Below are 18,961 nucleotides of genomic sequence, written 5' to 3' on the forward strand. Positions count from 1 at the left end.
AGTGTTTATTTGCTTTTCACTGAGAGCAGAGTGAGGAGACTGATAACAGTCTTGTGTTTGTGCACTCAACATGAATCCAGAGCAGTAGTCTGGAAGGTCATTATGTCCACCACTGAAACGTGACGGTGAGGATAACATCAACACTGGGCATGTGCGTGAGTTTAATAATCATTAGGTTACAAGAAAAAGTGATCGTGGTTACATCTGGCAAAAAACACTGTGTGCAGCTCCTTTTAAATGAACAGAGATGAGGCCCAGTATAAACTGTGACAGGCAGGCAGAGCTGGCATCACAAGTGTGCTCAACTATCTGAGCGCAGTTAAGGGCGGAGGGTGATCCAAGACTGCAGCACAGAGCAGTCGGCCATCAGTGAGAGTAGTTATGACACTGATTAAGTCAGAAACTGTGCGAACAGGAGGAGCTTTCACATGCGCAGCAGCTGTAGGAGGTCTACAGCTGCTTAAAAAACACACGAACAATATGAGATGTAGAAGAATTTCAGCTGACGTGGCCTGGCACTGAAATCAGTTGATCTTCCCGCACTGTGGACGGCTGAACTGAGGCTATGATAGACTTTAGTGCTGGGGATCAATACTCCTTTTATTTAAGAACACTTCATCATTCCTTCTGTTCTCTATCAAACTTAACAACAGCTCATCTTTTTGCCACACACACAGTTCTGTATTATGCATCCTGCTGCTGTTTCTCACATTTATGCTGCACTTTTTTTTTTTTATCACTGTTCGATATATCAAAACTCTTTGCACCACTACCCTCTCAGACCCATTATGTTTTTCCTAATAAAAATCTCCCCAGGAACGACTCAATGAAAGAAGAGCAGCGAGCTAGCCACACAGTGACATGTGCTCCATTAACCCCGACACCAGTGTCACATCTCCCAACTTTTTCTAGAGGACTTTCTGTTCCACTCCACAGACAGAGAGCTGTTGGTACTGCTTTTTTTAATGAAAAGTTGATAACAGCCTCACGTTGCTTTGGTGTCATTTCCACTGCTTGAGCACCTCCCATTTATTGAAACTGGCACTGGTGGTCTGTCCAGTTTGCATATGCATCAGCTGCATATGCAAACTGGACAAACTGGAATTGTAAGCATGTGGTGATGTACTTCTTGCAATCTTTTACTGCTATTCCAGCAAATGTGTTTTTCTGAACAGAACAGAAACTTACAGGAGGTCAAAAGCACCTTAAGTGCAGGTTTAAAAGCGTTTTCTTTGTGCTGAACAGAGTCAGGTTAGATTTGCTTCTGCTCGCTGTGCTAAGCTGCAGACTGCAGCTCAATATTTTGCTTACAGATATTACAGTAGTATCAGTATCTCAGTGAAGTATCCCCTTCATTCTCAAGGGAATACAACAGGAGCTTTATTATGGAGACATTTTTTGGTCAAATAATAATAAAAACTGCATATCATCATAAATATACCAGCAAATATATAATTATCTGTTTTAATAGATTTAAAAAAAAAAGCTAACTTGGCTGAACAAAGTATCAAAGGGTTGGAGTGAAGTGAGCACAAACAAAAAGAAAAAAGTGAAAAGTGAGAGCTGCAGTGGTGGGCGAGTGTGACTCACCCGATCGCCCGGTCGCACCATGGGCTCCTGCTTGCTGCCCAGTTTGTGGAGGATGTTGTAGGCAAGCTTGATGCTGCGAGACCACAGCTTCCCTGCGGGGAGCGGGACACAGGATATGAGGGTGCGATTGAGAGAGGGGGAGGGAGAGAGACTGAGATTGTGTTTGTGTGTTCTTGCACTTCTATTTTGAGGCAATTCGGTCGATAAGAGAGGAAAAAAAACTGTCTGAAGTGATGACATTTAAGAGCTTTCAGCAGTCAGGAGAGGTCACTACTGACGTCTGGAGAATGGATGGATTATACTTAAAAGCAAGTGTCTAACGCACAGTTGGTGGACAGGTGCACAGGAAAGAGGAAACCATGTAAAAATGGTGGGGGGAGGACGCATTCCTGCACACGTTCAGCTCTGAGTTTATTAAAAATAGAATATTAGAAAAATGCCGCTACTTCTTTTGCATAATTTGATTCCCCTGTGCAGCCTTGACATATGCTGTTACAGAAGCTGCAAATACAATGAAAAATTGGTCAGGAACGACTTGAGAAAAAGCAAAAAAAAGCTTTCAAGGTGTCGAGGTCCTAAGAAAATCCCCAGATCCCAATCTGATCAAGCATCGAGGAGAAGCCCAGTTCACAGCAGGACCCACAGGATGATTAGGCTGCTGGTTTTAATGGCCCGGTCTGGTCATTATATGTGTTAGTCTCAGGGAGTGTCTCATTATAGTCCACATCAGAGGTTCTCAATGTTGTGATGACCGAGTGCCAATTAGGAAAAAATGACTCATGATGTTGTTTAATTAATACAAAAAATGAAAAGAAAGGTCAGGCAATAAAAGAGCTTTATAACAGAGTCATGGACATAACTATTCATGTGTAATTAGTACTTAAGATGTGTCTGTTCTGATGGATTTTAATATATATTATATATATATATTACTATATTGATTTTAGGGGGATTTATTTTGCTATGAGAGCTGTAACAGAAGAGTTCAAACTTTTTTGTCCCTTTTGGTCCCCTTATTTGCTAAAACCAAAAGAAATCAAACAAATCAAATCAAAAACCCAACATGACTTTTAAAAGAGGAATCATGAAGAGGCAGACCAACAGAGGGCCAACAAATGATCTCATAAAGAAAAGAGGAAAGAGGGCACAACAGGCGGTGATTGAAAAGGAGACCAGGTGAAACTAATGAGGGTGGGCGGGATACTGAGCAGGAAGTGAAGAAACCTTCAAAGTAACCAAAAAGATAAATAACCATCACAGACACCAGAGACAGGGGGACACAGAGGGGCCAACAAAACCACCAGATGCTTCTGTGGATGTTTTATCTTTTGTTGTTCCACCACTTTCCTGCATGACTCCTCTTCTCTTTAGTAAAAAAGTGAAGCAGCGGTTTAATAACAACTTCACTTTCATGCAGTTTGTTTCAGAGATTAAAATAATAAAATTAAAATATTATATTTAGTTTATTTAGGCACATTTAGGTCCCTTTGAGTATTTTCACCGATTTCTGGTTGCACTAGCTTCTCTCTGTCAGACTTCAGTCTATCACCCTCTGTATGTGCGAATGGGGATAAGGTGTCACCGGAGTTGTTGACAAGTTGACAAACAGTAAATTAACCGTAACCAAACAAGAACAGACGCCAAATAACCCCAAATGTATTTACTGGTCTGACAGCAGGGCCACCCCAGTCAGCGTCAGAGCCCGGGTGTCAAATTCATTTTACATTGCGGGCCACATACAGCCCACTTTGATCTTAAGCAGGCCGGACCAGTCACATATTTAACTGTGACAAAGCTGCTGTGACAAAGAAAGATGAATAGTCATGAGAGAGGTTTTTATCAGCAGGAAGAGCTGGAAAAGTTATGAAAATACAGTTAAGAGTCCAAATTTAATGCTTGTTCTTGTTTGTAGTGAGCAGCAGCTCAAACAAGTTAAGAATTATAAATATAGAGACCAGGAGTGTGCAACATACGGCTGTACACCACCCCTGGTGTGAATCATATTCAGCCTAACCAGCATGCATGTCTGTGCATTTTTAAATTCTTGAACTAGCAAAACATTTATCTAACTGTAGCTCTGGTGGACATGAATGAGTGAGCACTAAGTGTGTGGTTACCATATGTGAGCACGTAGAGGGGCTTCCCTGCTGTGTCCAGGCTGGTGAGGCAGGGGGCTTTCGGGGAGATGGTTCCCCAGCGTTGGAGAGCCGCCTCCAGAGAAGGAGGCCAGTTAGTGACCACCCCCAGCGGCTCTCCTCGCACTGGCATCATCTCTGCCCCCTCCGGCCGAGGCTGGTTAGGGTCGGGTTGCTGGACTGTAACAGGATGAGGCCGAGAGTTTCATGAGTGCACAGCTCACAAACTTTTACTGTTTATTTGATTTCAAGAGAAAAAAACACATAAAAAACTTTTATGAACACAGATGTACTGAGGGGAACGTGAATAATTCGTGAGTGGAGCGCTGATCCTCTTTGAATATTGAGTTCAGACCGCAGAGAGGCTGAGAGCGAGGCAGCAGCGGGGAGGGATTTGACTGGATTCAATCTTCAGCCAGTGCCATAAAAAATAGAGTTAGAGTCAATTGGAAGTTTTAACCGCTACATCAATCCCAAGCTCAAAATTTTGTTGTATGATTAAAACACACATGTTTACAACACACTGTCAAATGACTCCAGGATATGATTTAAAAGACCACAAAACTGGACAAAAGTATGAGTTTCCCAGAGAGTCGAAGAAACAGAGAAAACACTCCCAGATGGCGAGGGGCGAGCAAAGAGCAGGAAATATTTCAGTACGTTTACAATTTTAACCCTTTAACAACACATCTGTGCTCTATATGAACCTTTCCCATGACTTGGAGTGTCCACATGAAGACAGTTCTTTACATGGACGTGAGTGTTGTTCTCACCATTGATGAAGATTTTGGTCACATTGGTTACCACTGCCCAGCATCTTCCTCTATTATTTTATTATTATTAACTAAAACTAAAAATCTGACTGCATTTCCCTTTTTTTTTAAATTCTGAAAGTTCTTCAACTGTCATGAACTAATTCAAAGAAAGAGCTTTTTAAAGGCTAGCAGATGATTATTGATCTGCACAAAGTTTATGGCAGCCACAATGTCTGTTCACAGCTTCATATTTCTGGAGTCAGAGTGGACCATAAAAGGCTGGAGTGCTAAGGCTAGCAAACTTGTTTATCTGCGGTCTTTATATTGTAGAGGTAAGGTAGAGACCCTAAAATAATAGAGAGAAGAGCACATCCCCGTCTGGGCATGCGCTTGGCGACACTGGGAAGGATAAACTCCCGTTTAACAGAAAGAAACCTCTGGCAGAACCAGGCTCAGGGACGGGCCGCCATTTGCCGCGACCAGTTGGGGTTGATGGAATAAGTCACTAAGAGAAGAACTTTGCTTACCACATGTTATGAATTTGAGACATATTACATGTTATGTTAGTGCTATGAACCACACAGGACCAGCACAAACCTGCCTGAGGGCGCACTGTTCTGCATAAATCAGTGTGGCCACGCCTATAATACTGCATAACTTTAAGTGCTAATAAAATTTAAATAGGTTTGTTTAAAAACATTTTCAGCCCCATCAATTTTTATGAAGGAGAAAATTAGCTACACTGACTAACGTTGTTTCTTATTGTCAGCTGCCAACAGGTTTATTTCTGCTGTAATGTTTTTAACATGGGAGTCTATGGGAATTTACTCCCACATGGATCCTGCCTCGAGTGGCCATTGAAGGAACTGCAATTTCTGGGACTTGACCAGCTTACAAGACGTTCAGCTGTTAGAAAGATGCTGTAACTACTGCTGTTCTGTAATCACACGCAAACAAACTTATTTGCAAGCTGACCAACTGTCAGCTTCAACTTAACAGAAACTCTTTTTTCCAAAATTTCTTGAGACCTGCAAAATTAACATTCACAGTTCATTTATTTGCATCCATGAACGCCACTTAACACCTCAGCACTGAGCTGTGTTTCTTTGAAAAAGGCTGATTTTGCACACTGACCTGTAGCAAAGCTCATTACGTGTTTATTAAAGAGATTTATTAAATGAATCACTTGGGGATCATTTTTTAAAATGAACAGAAAGACTGTTTTTACCTTCTAAAAGCTCATCAAAGTCATCAACAAAGAACTCTCGTAGTGGAGGTCTGCGAGGCTGCTTCAGCGTGTTCACCAGCTGCTGGATCTTAGCCGACACGCGACTGCTGACCGGAACACCTGCAAAAAGGAAAGTGGTGACATGAACAGCTTACAAGACGATCATGAAAACTATAATAAACCTCCAGTGTTACATGATGTGTTGCAAAGTCTGAGACTAAAATACTGCCTGTGATGTAAACCCTGGACAAATACTGAATGAACGATCCTGCTTTTCTTCTGACTTTCTTTCATATATGAGAGAAATAAAGTTTTTGTCAGTCCTGTAAGCAAACAGTTCAAGCTTTTAAACCACAGACTGTATATAAATGATGTAAAGTAAAGTAAGTAAAGTAAAATTTTATTTATATAGAACCTTTCAAGATAAAATCACAAAGTGCTTTACAAAGGCAGAAAACAGACATTAAAATCTCAAACAAAACAAAATTAACCAAAAGCGAGTTTAAACAGATACGTTTTTAACTGCTTTTTAAAGACATGACTGAGTCCACAGATCTCAAACTCAAAGGGAGCGAGTTCCAGAGTCTGGGAGCCACTGATACAAACGCTCTGTCACCTTTTGTTTTTAACCTTGTACGCTGGACAAACCAGCAACCCCTGATCACAAGACCTCAGGGACCTGCTGGGGTGATAAGGAAGAAGAAGATCACTTATGTAAGTTGGAGCTACACCGTGCAGGGCCCTATAAGTCATGATTATGATCTTAAAATGGACCCTGAACTTGACAGGGAGCCAATGCAGCTGAATCAGCAGGAGAGTATTTGTGATGCTTTATCAGAAGCCTAGCAGCAGCATTTTGAACACCCTGCAGTTGTTCCTGGGAGGCATTACTTAAGCAAGTAAACAAGGAATTACAATAGTCTAGCGAGATGAAACAAAAACATGAATAATCATTTCCGATTCGGAACGTGACACAATGGGACTCAGCTTAGCGATATTTCTTAAATGGTAAAAACAAGAGCGAACCAAAGATTTGACGTGTGTCCAGCGTCAGAGCTGGATCAAAATAACACCAATGTTCCTAATGGAGGATTTAATATAAGAAGCAAGAGGGCCCAGATTTTTAACCATGAGGGGAACACATTTCTAGCCAACGTAAACCATTAGTTCAAGGTTAGTGAAATATGGTACTTTTGGACCTGGAGGCGTCCCCGCACTGAGTCCATTAAACAGAATGCAGGCTTGCAGCACTGCAACATTTGTACAATCTACAGTCTAAACATTGCATTTCAACAGTTTTTTAGACTCCTGGCTCTGTATGATGTCATGTGAGAATATCCCTTATATGGTCATCTGAGGAAATCTGGCTTAAAGAGGGAGGAGCTAAAGCAGGTTGTTTCTGACAGAAGATGAACTTCACCAAGAACCTGGTACATGATAAATATGGATTAATTTGGACTGTAAATAATAAAATACTAATCAAGTACAAGCCAATAATAAATGTATGAAGATGGAAATTTGCAGATTGGTTTCCCTTTAAGGCGCTGAAGTAGAAACTCTGTATTTTTGGCACAAGGCTCTGCTAAGTGGACCACAGCCTGTGATTATTCTGAGGAGCTCTCAGCTCTCTAACTGTGACTGTGATTGTGAAACATGCTGAAGAAAGAACAACAAAGGTGCTCTGTCAGCTCTGCTTAGAAAAATAAATGGTAAAAAAGTCCAATCTGTTCTTCCAGGGGACTGACATCAACACAAACCGTGTAATTGGCCAGTTCTCTGAGGCGCTGGTCCAATTTGAGCTCACTTCCTGATTAAAGAGTTGCTATTTTTATCAGACGGTCTCCAGTATTTTTATTCAGAGGCTCCAGCTGGGAGCTGGCTAAAGGTGTGACGTTGGCGGTGACTCCTACCATCGCCTGTCTCCATGCGCTCCGCGTTGCCGTATTTCTGCGTGTTCCTGGCAATGGTTCCCATATTGGCCATGTGGTGACGCTCAGTGTGGGAGTGGGACGAGTCCGACGAGTATCCCGTCACGTCCGGCGGGGCCGAGTGGTTCTCTGTGAGGCAGATGGAGAGAGAGAGAGCTGAAACAGACAGCGGTGACTCACTGTTCACCTTTATCACTGCTCTGTTTGTCAAGTGCCGTGTGTTATAGAGTCCACGGGCAATTAGACACGTTCTGATGGTCATCTTGTTTCACTGCTAATTTGGGTCACAGCCCTGACAAACACAGGAGTCAGCAGGGTCTGGAATAGCTGCGCTTCAAAACATCTCTTGCTGCGTACACAAGTGTAAAGCTTTCAACGGAAAACTTCTTCTCCAAACATCAATAACAACAGATGTTTTTGGTCATATTAAAGGTGCACTTTGTAGCTATCCTGTACAGAATTGAACTAAACCTTTTACCACCAGGGGGCAGCATTTTACCAGCACATGTGTGCAGTCTTTTTCAAGATATGCAGCTGTTTATCCATCCATCCCATTCACTTCCGCTTATCCTTTTTCAGGGTCGCGGGGGCGCTGGAGCCTATCCCAGCTGTCATAGGGCGAGAGGCGGGGTACACCCTGGACAGGTCGCCAGTCTGTCGCAGGGCCAACACACAGAGACAGACAACCATTCGCGCTCACATTCACTCGCACATTCACACCTAGTGGCAATTTGGATTATCCAATTAACCTATCCCCACAAGCTGCATGTCTTTGGACGGTGGGAGGAAGCTGGAGTGCCCGGAGGGAACCCACGCAAACACGGGGAGAACATGCAAACTCCACACAGAAAGACCCCGGCCTGATGGTGGTGATGCAGCTGTTTAGCTTTATATATTTCTTTTCAGCCAAACCTATTTTCTAAAGAGACGTTGCATTGACTCACTGGTATTACACAAAATTGCATCTCAGCATCAATTCGACTTGAGTCAATACCTCACAGTCTTCTTCCACATTTTATGGAGTGATTTAGTGAATTTTTAAAGGTTTTAAAAACAGAAATTGATAAGAAAACGATTTAATGTCCACATACTGTTTTGGAAATAGCTGACATTTCTTCTCTTAACCTGCTGAGGTCTATTCGGCCATCCGTGGTGACTCCAACTCTAAATGTAACCCTAAACTTTACTTAAACAGTTCCCCCAAGTCAAACTGTTCACATCACACATTCTGCCTTTCTCCAAACTCAAGGTTGGGGTTACCACCTATCATGACTTATACCTCAGAATGGTGATTAAAGGCTGCATTATTTTGATTGTTTATACTCACTAAGGCATTCTGCAGGCATTCTGCAGTCTTCAGAGACTCTGTAAAAGGTGAAACCTACCCTCTGACTCCAGCGGCGGAGGCCACAGCATGTCGGAGCCAAACTCACAGGACCGTCGCAGAGAGCCGCCGTTCTCTGCTATACTAAGAGCTCCCTTCCTCTTCAGAGACAGGTGGCCGATACCTGAAGGAGCAATAAACAGCTGCATCACAGTCAAATACTGTGAATTACTGCAAAGGCTCTTGGACTGCACTCCTATTGGGCCATAACCAAGACCAACGAAATTCTAGTCCTCCTTGTTACAACCTCAGTTGTGTCAGAAAATGAAAACTGACTCCTTTGACCTCTTTTACCTTGTTTTCACTCTTTGTAGACCAAATACTTTATCAGTAACAATCTTTGGGTTTGACTATAATAAAAATAATGTGAATTTCCTCATTTTAGGAATCACCTTTATTAAAAGACACAGGTGAAAATTCAAAACGCTGGAGCTGTATTAGGAAAAATGCACGAGAGGACTGGAGTCTTACCGTGGTGCGACTGTGACAGGTGGCTCTGCTGGTGGTGCGACTGGCCCAGGTGCGCCAGGTGCGTGTGCGCCAGGTGCGAGATGTGCATGTGCGCCAGCGAGTCGGCTAGCCGTCCGGCATTACCGCTGCCTCCGCTCTGCGTGGACGAGGACGAGGAGGAGGTGGAGCCTAGGTGGGCGGGGCCTAGCTGGGAAGGGCGGCTCATCCAGTGCTCCATGCCCGACATGTCGTCACCTGGCCCCGCCTCCTCCTCTGAGCCCGACGAGGAGTCTGAGCACAGGGGGGACAGACCTAGAGAGGGACAGTAGCCGCCATTATATGTTAATAACAGAACTTTCACAGCATAAAAGTAACAATAATAAATAAGCAGGAACTGAAATAAGTGCTAACACAATATAAGACCTGCTGCTAAACAATTCAGCAGTTTGGGAGACTAGCTTCTTCCAATTAAATGAAATGATAAACACTGCTACGACGCCAGAGCCATTTGTTTGCTAGATTAGCTCGGCATCCAATTTAGCTCAAGAGAAAAAGATAAAAGTTTGTGTTAATGTCCCAGCTCAGATCCTTTTTGGTTCTTTGTTTTTCTACAGAAATAATCAGATAAAACATCTTTTTAGTGAATTGGAGGCTCACTTTCTTATTGTCTTACTGTTGCTTTAAGTCTTCACGCTAAGCTAACCGTCCCCTAACTAAGTGCTTGAATGAGAATGGTATTAAATTTTTTCTTAGCAAGAAACTGGTGTAAGAGTTACAGAGAAGTTAACAGGGTTTCAGAACGAAGAGGGGGAAATACAAACAGTAGGTTCCAGCGATAATCATGGGGAATGTATTTGGACAACGATGAGCTCAGAGCTAATCAAGACCCAGAGGGAACACAGTGAGCGCGGGATGTTAACCTAAGTAGAGCAATTGCACTGTTTTTGTTATTCAAAGTGATGTAATCCTGGACGTTTTCCTGTGATTTCATGTTTTTCTGGCCTGATTATTGAACTGCAGCTGTGGAATGTGTCTATATTACTCGCCAAGGGAATTCAGTTTGAATTCAGCTAACACAGAGATAATCCACATAACTGTGCTTGTGAAGAAAGACTATGGTTAATAAATGGATACCCCAAACCACCTCAACATTTACTGAACCAGCAGGCACTTTGTCTTCTTCCTGTATTTATATTTAGGTCTTGATACAGTGAGCCCTGCACTTTTTTCCATTTCACCAAGCTCCTTTTTGGGTCACATTAAGGTCATTTTGAGCTGGGTTGTTTTTCATGCTTTGGCTGTTTTTACACAGTAATTTTCAGACTTTTTGGATAAATAAAATATATCTCTATATATCTATTTATGCAAAAGAAAAACTAGAAGCATACAAATCTCTTGATGCATATTATTTTTCACCTAACCCGTGTGGCTGCACATGCGCCTGAAAATCGTGTTTTACACCAATTTCCTACGCTGGATTTATTTCTAATCAAACATTCGGATTTCCTGTGGGCTTGCTCGCCTCCCTTGTTTGAGGTCCCACTCCTGTGCCACCCCACATCCCTTCATTTATACCCAGCGTGGCATTTAATCCACGACTACTGATCCACATCTGAGCCCGGTAATAAGAAACAGATCTGAATTGAGTGTTTTTAAGACAATTGTCTCCAGTCAGTATTACAATGGTTCAGAAAAAGCCTGGAGACCATGATTCATTCTGTTCACCGCTGAAGTTTGATGAGCTTTGGGCGACACAGCAGGCTCTAGAGCTGAAAATGTCAATAATTAGTCAGCTAAGGTAGTAACAACCACGAGAACCAATTTAGGTAAAACTGGCTTTGGGCTGCACTTTAGGAAAAAGGCTGAATTGACTTCTTTAAACGAGTTCATCGTGTGAACACGGAGGAGCAGTAAACATAACATGGGGATTCAGTTTCTGCTCTGACTTTCCTATAACAGGAAGCAAATAAGTGTCCCGTGACGACCACTGAGGCTCATGAGTAAGACGAGCCTTTGGGGTGACGTCGGGATCGCTTAAGAATTTTCTCAAAGGTTAAAAAGCAAATTGGCAGTGAACAAAGTTATTACATTTCCTCCATTAAAATCCAATCAGCAGCAAAATTATACCGTCAACTCCAATTATGTTCAATCTAATGAGCTCATATTTGAGGTAAAGGTCAGCTCCGACTTTCCCCCTTCGTCCATGTTTTCTGCAGTTGCAAATACGCAGAATAGTCAGCTACTAATCGGTGTTTTTCCTTTTTCTGATGGCAGATCGCATTTACAGTAGCTGACTGCGTGCAACGTTACATCTGTCTGTGGTTTGTTTTCACTGTAAAACCATCAGCGCCTCAGGAAATGTGCATGTTTGCAGTTTTTTGGAGAGATGAGTGTGTTTCTGTCAGAATGGAAAACGTCTGAGAAAGCAGAGACACGGCATTACAACATAATCCCGTCTGGGCTCGGGCCTGCCTCTCCGGGGTCAAATTTTCGGCTTAGTGCAACCCATTTCAGCGGAGATAACCACAGCATGTGTGTGTGTGAGTGTGTGTATGGGTGTGTGCACTTTCTCTGTACTTTTTTCTTTAAACTAAACATTATTTTAAAGACATGAAAAAACAATCCAACGCTTGGCTGCTTCTAATCTCCTGCTCAAAAGTGCACATCAGAAGATCACATGACCTGTTAAACTGAACCACTGAGCTATTCTTAGTTCAATATTGTTAAGTCGTGTAACTTTACGCAGCCACTTTCACACATTCTGTTTATAAGTTAAATTACTGAGCTTCCTTATTATATTTTACTTTGGGGTTTTTCTAGTTTTATTTCTACTTTATTGACGTATTTTGTTATAGCTCGCAGTTTTAATGTTTGTCTCGTTTGATCACATCTCAATCAGAGAAATACATGGAGCACAAATACAGGTGTGTGTCTCAGTCTGTGTGTCGTCACCTGGAGGCGTGTATGCATCCATGGAGGTCTGCACCACCAGCGAGCGTCTCTTGGAGGGCATGGGCACCGCCACCTTCCTCTCAACGTGTCGCGCCAACACAGCCTGCACCGCCTCAGTGTGGACGTCTGAGTGAGAGAGAGAGGTAAACAGGCTCATTCATGCAAAGGAGGAGGGAGAAATTTTTCCTAAAAAATGAAAGTGGAAAAAGTGCACTGTCCCCTCCATCTGTCTTTTCCAACAAACAAAGCCACTGAAGTCCCATCCATTTTGATTACACTGCAAGTCCCTGTAATGTATTAACTGAAAATTACAGTTTACACATGAATAAAGCCAGACTGTAATCATCCTTCATTTCACAGTAAAGAGCAACAAGTTCATTTTAACTACCACAGTGCCAGCAGCGCGATGTGATATACTTCTGTTTTTCTAATCATAAGTACTGAATGCCAAGTATGTGCAGTAACATGGTTACACTTAGGGCTGCCACAAACGATTATTTTGATAGTCGACTAGTCACCGATTATTTTTGCGATTAGTCGACTAATCAGATCATCATCCATTGGACGTAAAACGTACAGCTTATTGCACCAGCGGCATCTGCTCTTATATAACTATCGTTAGCTTACAGCTTTAAGTGTTTAAGGTATGTGCTAACTAAAAATAAAAACAAGATGATAGTTTATTGAATTTAAATGAAATTTGCAGATTGTTTTAATGAAGTTTAATAAACTCCTTGCTATCTAAAATATAACAGGACACCGGAGTAAATTCTCCAGCGTCTCACACTTCTGATAATCAGCTGTCTGCTATTCAGCTGTGTAAAAACTATAACTTTAATCTCAGCCAAACCGATTTACTCAGGAACAAATAAAATACTGAAAAAAGCCAAACAATAACATTTTTAAGTTATCTAAGTGACTTATATGTGTTTAACCTGAGTAGTGAAAGACGAGAGTCCGGTGTTCTCACGGCTCCAGTGAGCCTTGCCCCCGGCTAGCTATCGAGCTAGTGGGTAACAGACGTCTCTGAAAACGTCGGAGCGCTTTTGAAAATATGTGGTGTCTTGATAAACTGAGCAGATATTTGAGGTTTACACAGCTACATTCTCGCCTGAAAATATGTTAAACGTTTATTTTGTGACCCAGAAAGAATAATAAGAGTAATTTTAAAACTAACTAGCTGCCGCCATTGTTGGAAACTCAGCTTCTTCTTCTTCGAGGTTTAACGGCAGCTGGCATCCTTGTACATGCAGTGCTGCCATCTTCTGTTTCAGTCCGTTATTACACTCTTAAATCCTACTACTTATTCCTGCGTCTTTTGGGATCTTACAAAGCTTCAAACAACGCGTCGACTATTAAATAGTCGACTAATCGTGGCAGCCCTAGTTACACTGCTTTATGAATTCATTTTTTTCTTAATGCATTTAAAGTGGAACGTATTCTGTTCATTACCAGCTCTGTATTTTTATTCTTGGACTCTGCTATAGTAGCTTTGCATACTACACAGTCCTTCTTCATCTTATACTAAGAATACTGAACTAGGCTCACAGGGATTACTTGTACATACGCTGATTTCATTATATCTGAAGCTTTCACCTTGTTTAATACGAGTATCCACTGCTGGAAGAGGAAATATGAGAGAAAATGAAGAGGAGGTGAATATGGACACTATATAAGAAGTCTCAGCGATCCGCTGGTGGTGTTTATGCAGCTGTCGTTTCCGTACCTGATCTGTAGCGCTCGTCTCTGGTGCCGGAGGTTCTCCGTCGGTGGAAACGGGCCGCAGAGGGAGGGCCGAGGGGGGCCCGGTGAGACATTGGCCCCTCCATACCTACAGAGCCAAGCAGACAAGCAGCGACAGATGCATACATATATATAGAGAGACACAGACATACACACACGTGCACAAATACGTTTGACAAAAGCAAAAGATAGGAGGGCCAACAAAGAAAAATAAACATGGAGATGATCTGACTCAGCAGAAAAATTAGATTTTTCTGGCATCTTAAAATGAAAGAATTGATAAAGAAAAAGAAAGTAAAAAATAATAATAATAATTCAAAAAATGTGGCAGTTTCTTCTCTGCTCTCTGATAGAACATCCCTCAGTATCCAGTGAGCCGTTATTGCTAAATCATCCGATATACGATAAGGGTAAACCAGATTGGGTGACACATATGTGTGTGTGTGTTTTAGCTGCAGGAGAGCCTGTAGGGCGTGTGTGTGTGCGTGTGAGTGTGTTTGAAGACAGCGACTACAGAACGTTCAGATAAAGAGGAGCAGGCCCAAGCTGAGCTCTAGGGAGTCCTAACCTACATTCACTAATGGCGGCGGCTGAAGACTGAATCGATAGAGTCGAGTACAGTATCGTTGCCACTGTATTTGTCATGATACCGGATCGATTCTCTACTAGCGGTATGGGAATATTTTCGCGGCGTGGGGAGTGTGTGGGGGAGTCAGAGGTTGCTAAATTACCTCCAGCATGTGGAACATATGCCCTGATCAGCTTGGACCTCTTCTTCTCATAACCCTTCTGAGTGATGTCCCCTGCGAACAGATAGAGATAGATAACGAATGAGAGAGCCAGCGGAGGCTGCGTGGGTGTTTCCCTTCATCTTTTTTCCCCCAGAAATTGTGTCCATCAAACACGTTTTGGTTGCTTATACTGTTTTTGTTTTCCTTTAAAGAGGACCTATTATGCTGATTTCCCACTCTTTGTTTTAAACCCTGATTCACAGTACTGGGCCTTATTGCAGCCGTCTTCAGTGTATGAAATAAGCTGTTCCCCTCCTGTCGATACAGTTGTCTTCTCATTGGCTGCCCCTCGTAAAGAGACATTTTCAAAAGCAGGTGGGTGTGGCTTCTGTACTCGAGCTGTGTGCCTAACATGACCATATAAGGAAATCTGCTTTTGCTGACATCATAATGGTGGTAACACTTTATTGTAACAGTTGTGAATAACTAGAAATTTGATAGTTTATTAATCCTCACATGGAATTTCCATTATTGTAAAGTTGTATCTGATATTTATAAATCGTTTTAAATAATTCATACTGGATAATGTATATATAATGAATTAATTTGGCTGAGTAGGTAGTTTAGCAGCTGGATAAATAACGAGACTGTTACCTGGAGATGGTGGTTTTATTTTCACTGCTTTATATTCATTTATGCTAGCTGTCAGTGCTGTTAGACAAGACTGTGGATTGGATGTTATGACAGTAAAGAGCAATGTGTGTGTCGTTACACATGCGTTGCAGTGTGTCTGCTTTGATCTGAGCTGTTCATGTTGGGCTTGGAGCTTATAAATAAACATCGGCATCGTGGCCACGCTAGATACAATTACAACCTATTACAGTCTGTTTCACAAAGAGAATACACGGGGCGTGGCTGCACGAGAGTTGATCGCATCCTCTCAAAGCAAGGAGAGGATCCCAGAAATGTCTCTCTGTTCAAATGGCATCAGGTGTGTTTTCCACAGGAGTGGGCAGGAAGTCGGACACAGGTCCGACACAGAATCTGAAGCTGTGTGAGGGATGATCTGTCTCACTGTTGTGGCCACATGAGCAAAAGGGCCAACATTTACACAAACCGTGTCCTTGTGTCTGAGGTGCTAGCAACTTTTTATGACACAATAATAACACCAGTTATTATAAAATAATAGGAATTACAGGATAATCTAATTGTTTGTTAACACCCCAATAGCTATATACTAAATAGCTATTTAACAATTTACTGTTTATTAATGACAGTTATGATAAAGTGTTACCAAAACTCCTGAGATGGTGCTTTATTGGGATTACCTGTGCATGCACTGACCTCAGTATTTAGTAGGCAGTAGTATTTCAGCCATGTTTAAACCTCTACCACTGTGACAGCATAGCTACAGCACAGAGAGTAAGGACAAGCATAACAGGTCCGCTTTAAATAAGACGGTGCAGCCTCATTGGTCTCGTGTCACCCAGCCTCCTCTGTCTCTCAGTCTTTTAATGCTTCTGTCCGACTGTTAATTAAGAACATAAACATAAATAAAACAACATGAAATGAATAATGAATAATGGAGATGATGAATAATGTTATGCACTGCACAGACTCTGCAGTTCAACAGTCAAATGCTACATGATGTTTTTTCCCCAATGCATACAGAAGCTTTCAAGGTCGTATGATAATCTGAGCATCATTATAATGTTATGTGGCACAATTCTTTGTTTTGTTCTGCAGCACACCAAGGTCTTGTTCGCTTTCTGACATCAGAACATCAATGCTTGACATTCACGTCGGGTTTAAGCGCCACAGCAGGAGGAGCCTCTGTCTCGGGTGTCACGTTTATATTTCTGGAGATAAAGCGTCCCAAATGAAAACCTGAAAGAGCAGAAACAAAGCTGGAGAGACCCGTGATGGATGACTGGGGGAAGGAAATTTCATCTTGGCTTTTGGACTCCTGTCCAGCAGGGAACACGAGTAAATACACTTAGTGCTATCATTTGTAAGCTACATGTCCAAAACATCACCCGGGGCCATAGAAAGCAACTACAAGAAGCTGCTCATTGAATCACATCTGATTCAGGAAGCACCTCACCCAGCAGTCTTTGTATACACAGTGACCGTCAACGGGCATGATCTTTTCCTTCCTGCACTCCCACTATGAGAGTCATCTGAGGTTTTAGTAATTCATTTCGAATAACTGCAGCTTTTTCTTTATAAAAGACTCAGAAATAGTAGAAAATTCATTGATTTCTGTCAAAAATTCAGCTCGATCGACTGTACACAGATCAATCACGCGTGCATGAATAGCTGACCACCAGAGGAAAAACATAGTATAGCTGTAGGTAACATATCTCTTCATATAAACTACATGACAAGTGAAATGACACCATCAGCACTCCTGTTATGTGACTACATGATGATTTTAAGACCGAGTATGAGTATTAGTGTGGATTAGTGACAGCAGCAGAGACTAATGGACGGACAGGCAGAGGTCAGCGTGGAGAGGCAGCGATGCAGAAATTCATTCCAGTCCCTAAGGGAGGTCGTGGCTGCCTAGGCGACCCCCCACCCCCAGCAAAACCAACACGACCGCTGATCAATCACAGCACCCCACGGTCCTCGCTGCAGGGCTAATGTGTGCTAATACTTCCTTGTTTGTCCCAATTAAATGCTGTTAAACTGGCTCACACCAGTTCGCTAATTATTGATTGTTGTTTGATTGCCACGGAGACGGGAGACAAATCAAATCCAAAGACAAAAAGTCGCCGGGAGGCTACAATATCAGTCGCTCTGAGACAAGTGAAAGTATTACACCACAGCAGATGCCTTTAAAGTCATCACATGTCATGGAAAACATCAAAATCAACCAACTATGTCGCTTTTCTGTCTCTATATAAAAGATTTTTATACAACATTCAGATTATTTTTTGTTTTTTTAAGCATCAGTTCTGCTCATCTCCATCTCCCCTCTCTATGACATCAAGAGAGCCAAGAGAATAAAAAAATGAGTGACTGAGAACAGAAAAGAGATGAACTCAGCTAAGAGTAAAGATAAATCAAATATTTAAAAAAAAGATTGGCAAATAATGATTACTTTAATAAGTTTATTTTGCTATCAAGTTCACATCAAACATACTCGTCTTTAGAGCCTCTAAAGACAAGTATAGCTCAAGAGACGATGAAGCGAGAGCCTAAATCCAACATTTTAACCACTTTTTAGTCCACGGGCAACTCTTAGTCCCATCTGATCAACATCAAAAACTCCTTTCTTAAAGTTTATAGAAGTAAAAGCTATTTGTGAAAACACTCATATGTAAAAACATTCCAACAATGTGTCTCATGTTGTTCCACTTTCTATCAAACGACTGTCGTTACCAAGTCGTAACTCAAAAACGTCCTTTTTGGCTCTTTATCTTAAACGTCTTGATTTCTTCTTAGTAGAAATATAGAGAAGCAGCATTAATAGTAGTAAAGTGTCATCCTTCTCTGAAATGTTCACACTTTGCAAGCAGTCCAGTGGCTCTACTCTCAGACTTCCCTCAGTGGAAGCAGCACAGCAGGAAGTCCAAATTGGGAATGAAAATATCCAAATGAAAAAGACTCCAGAGCTTGAAGTGCATGGAGAACAAACAGAACCAGAGCAAGCACAAAACACCAGTCAGCATGGACAAAAGAGGACACAATAACACAAAGACAAGAAGACTTCATAATAACATGAAGGGATCAAGCAGACGCACCACCAGAGAGAGAGGACAGAGGGAGGAAAATACTGAGGCAAATAAAACCACAAAACTACCGAAAACCAGAACAAAGCAATTAATAAAAGAACCAGAAATACAATAATACAATAACATTTATAGCTCAAACACACCAAGACATCCATAAAACATCCCGGCTTTGTTTTTTAAGCAAAGCTTTCATAAACATTTCGAGGACAGAGTGCGTGTGGAGCACCAGGATGGTCCAAACAGTGAAAGTGAACTACGCTGTGTTTATGGGAGTGAAAGGAAATGTCCCCCTGCGCACCGCTGTGGCTCGCTGATGTGTTTTCAG

At 42.0% G+C, this 18,961-nt stretch overlaps 1 protein-coding gene across 2 annotated transcripts in view; it reads right to left on the reverse strand.

Annotated features, from left to right (window-relative positions):
• Nucleotides 1-18,961, reverse strand: part of LOC102798602 (disco-interacting protein 2 homolog C-like) — a 74,632-nt gene that overhangs the window by 36,775 nt on the left and 18,896 nt on the right. Inside the window, exons 2-10 of one of the 2 annotated variants that reach the window (XM_087846369.1) lie at nt 14,897-14,968; nt 14,149-14,253; nt 12,423-12,548; nt 9,492-9,782; nt 9,022-9,144; nt 7,619-7,765; nt 5,709-5,828; nt 3,708-3,905; nt 1,591-1,682 (exon numbers count right to left, since the gene is read on the reverse strand). In XM_087846369.1, coding sequence (XP_087702495.1) covers nt 1,591-1,682; nt 3,708-3,905; nt 5,709-5,828; nt 7,619-7,765; nt 9,022-9,144; nt 9,492-9,782; nt 12,423-12,548; nt 14,149-14,253; nt 14,897-14,968 — 1,274 coding nt within the window. The remainder of the gene's footprint in view (nt 1-1,590; nt 1,683-3,707; nt 3,906-5,708; nt 5,829-7,618; nt 7,766-9,021; nt 9,145-9,491; nt 9,783-12,422; nt 12,549-14,148; nt 14,254-14,896; nt 14,969-18,961) is intronic. The other variant, XM_087846370.1, reaches the window with a different exon arrangement.

Source organism: Neolamprologus brichardi, chromosome 9 (assembly GCF_056152115.1).
Source record: "Neolamprologus brichardi isolate AB-2024 chromosome 9, ASM5615211v1, whole genome shotgun sequence".
NCBI lineage: Eukaryota > Metazoa > Chordata > Actinopteri > Cichliformes > Cichlidae > Neolamprologus > Neolamprologus brichardi.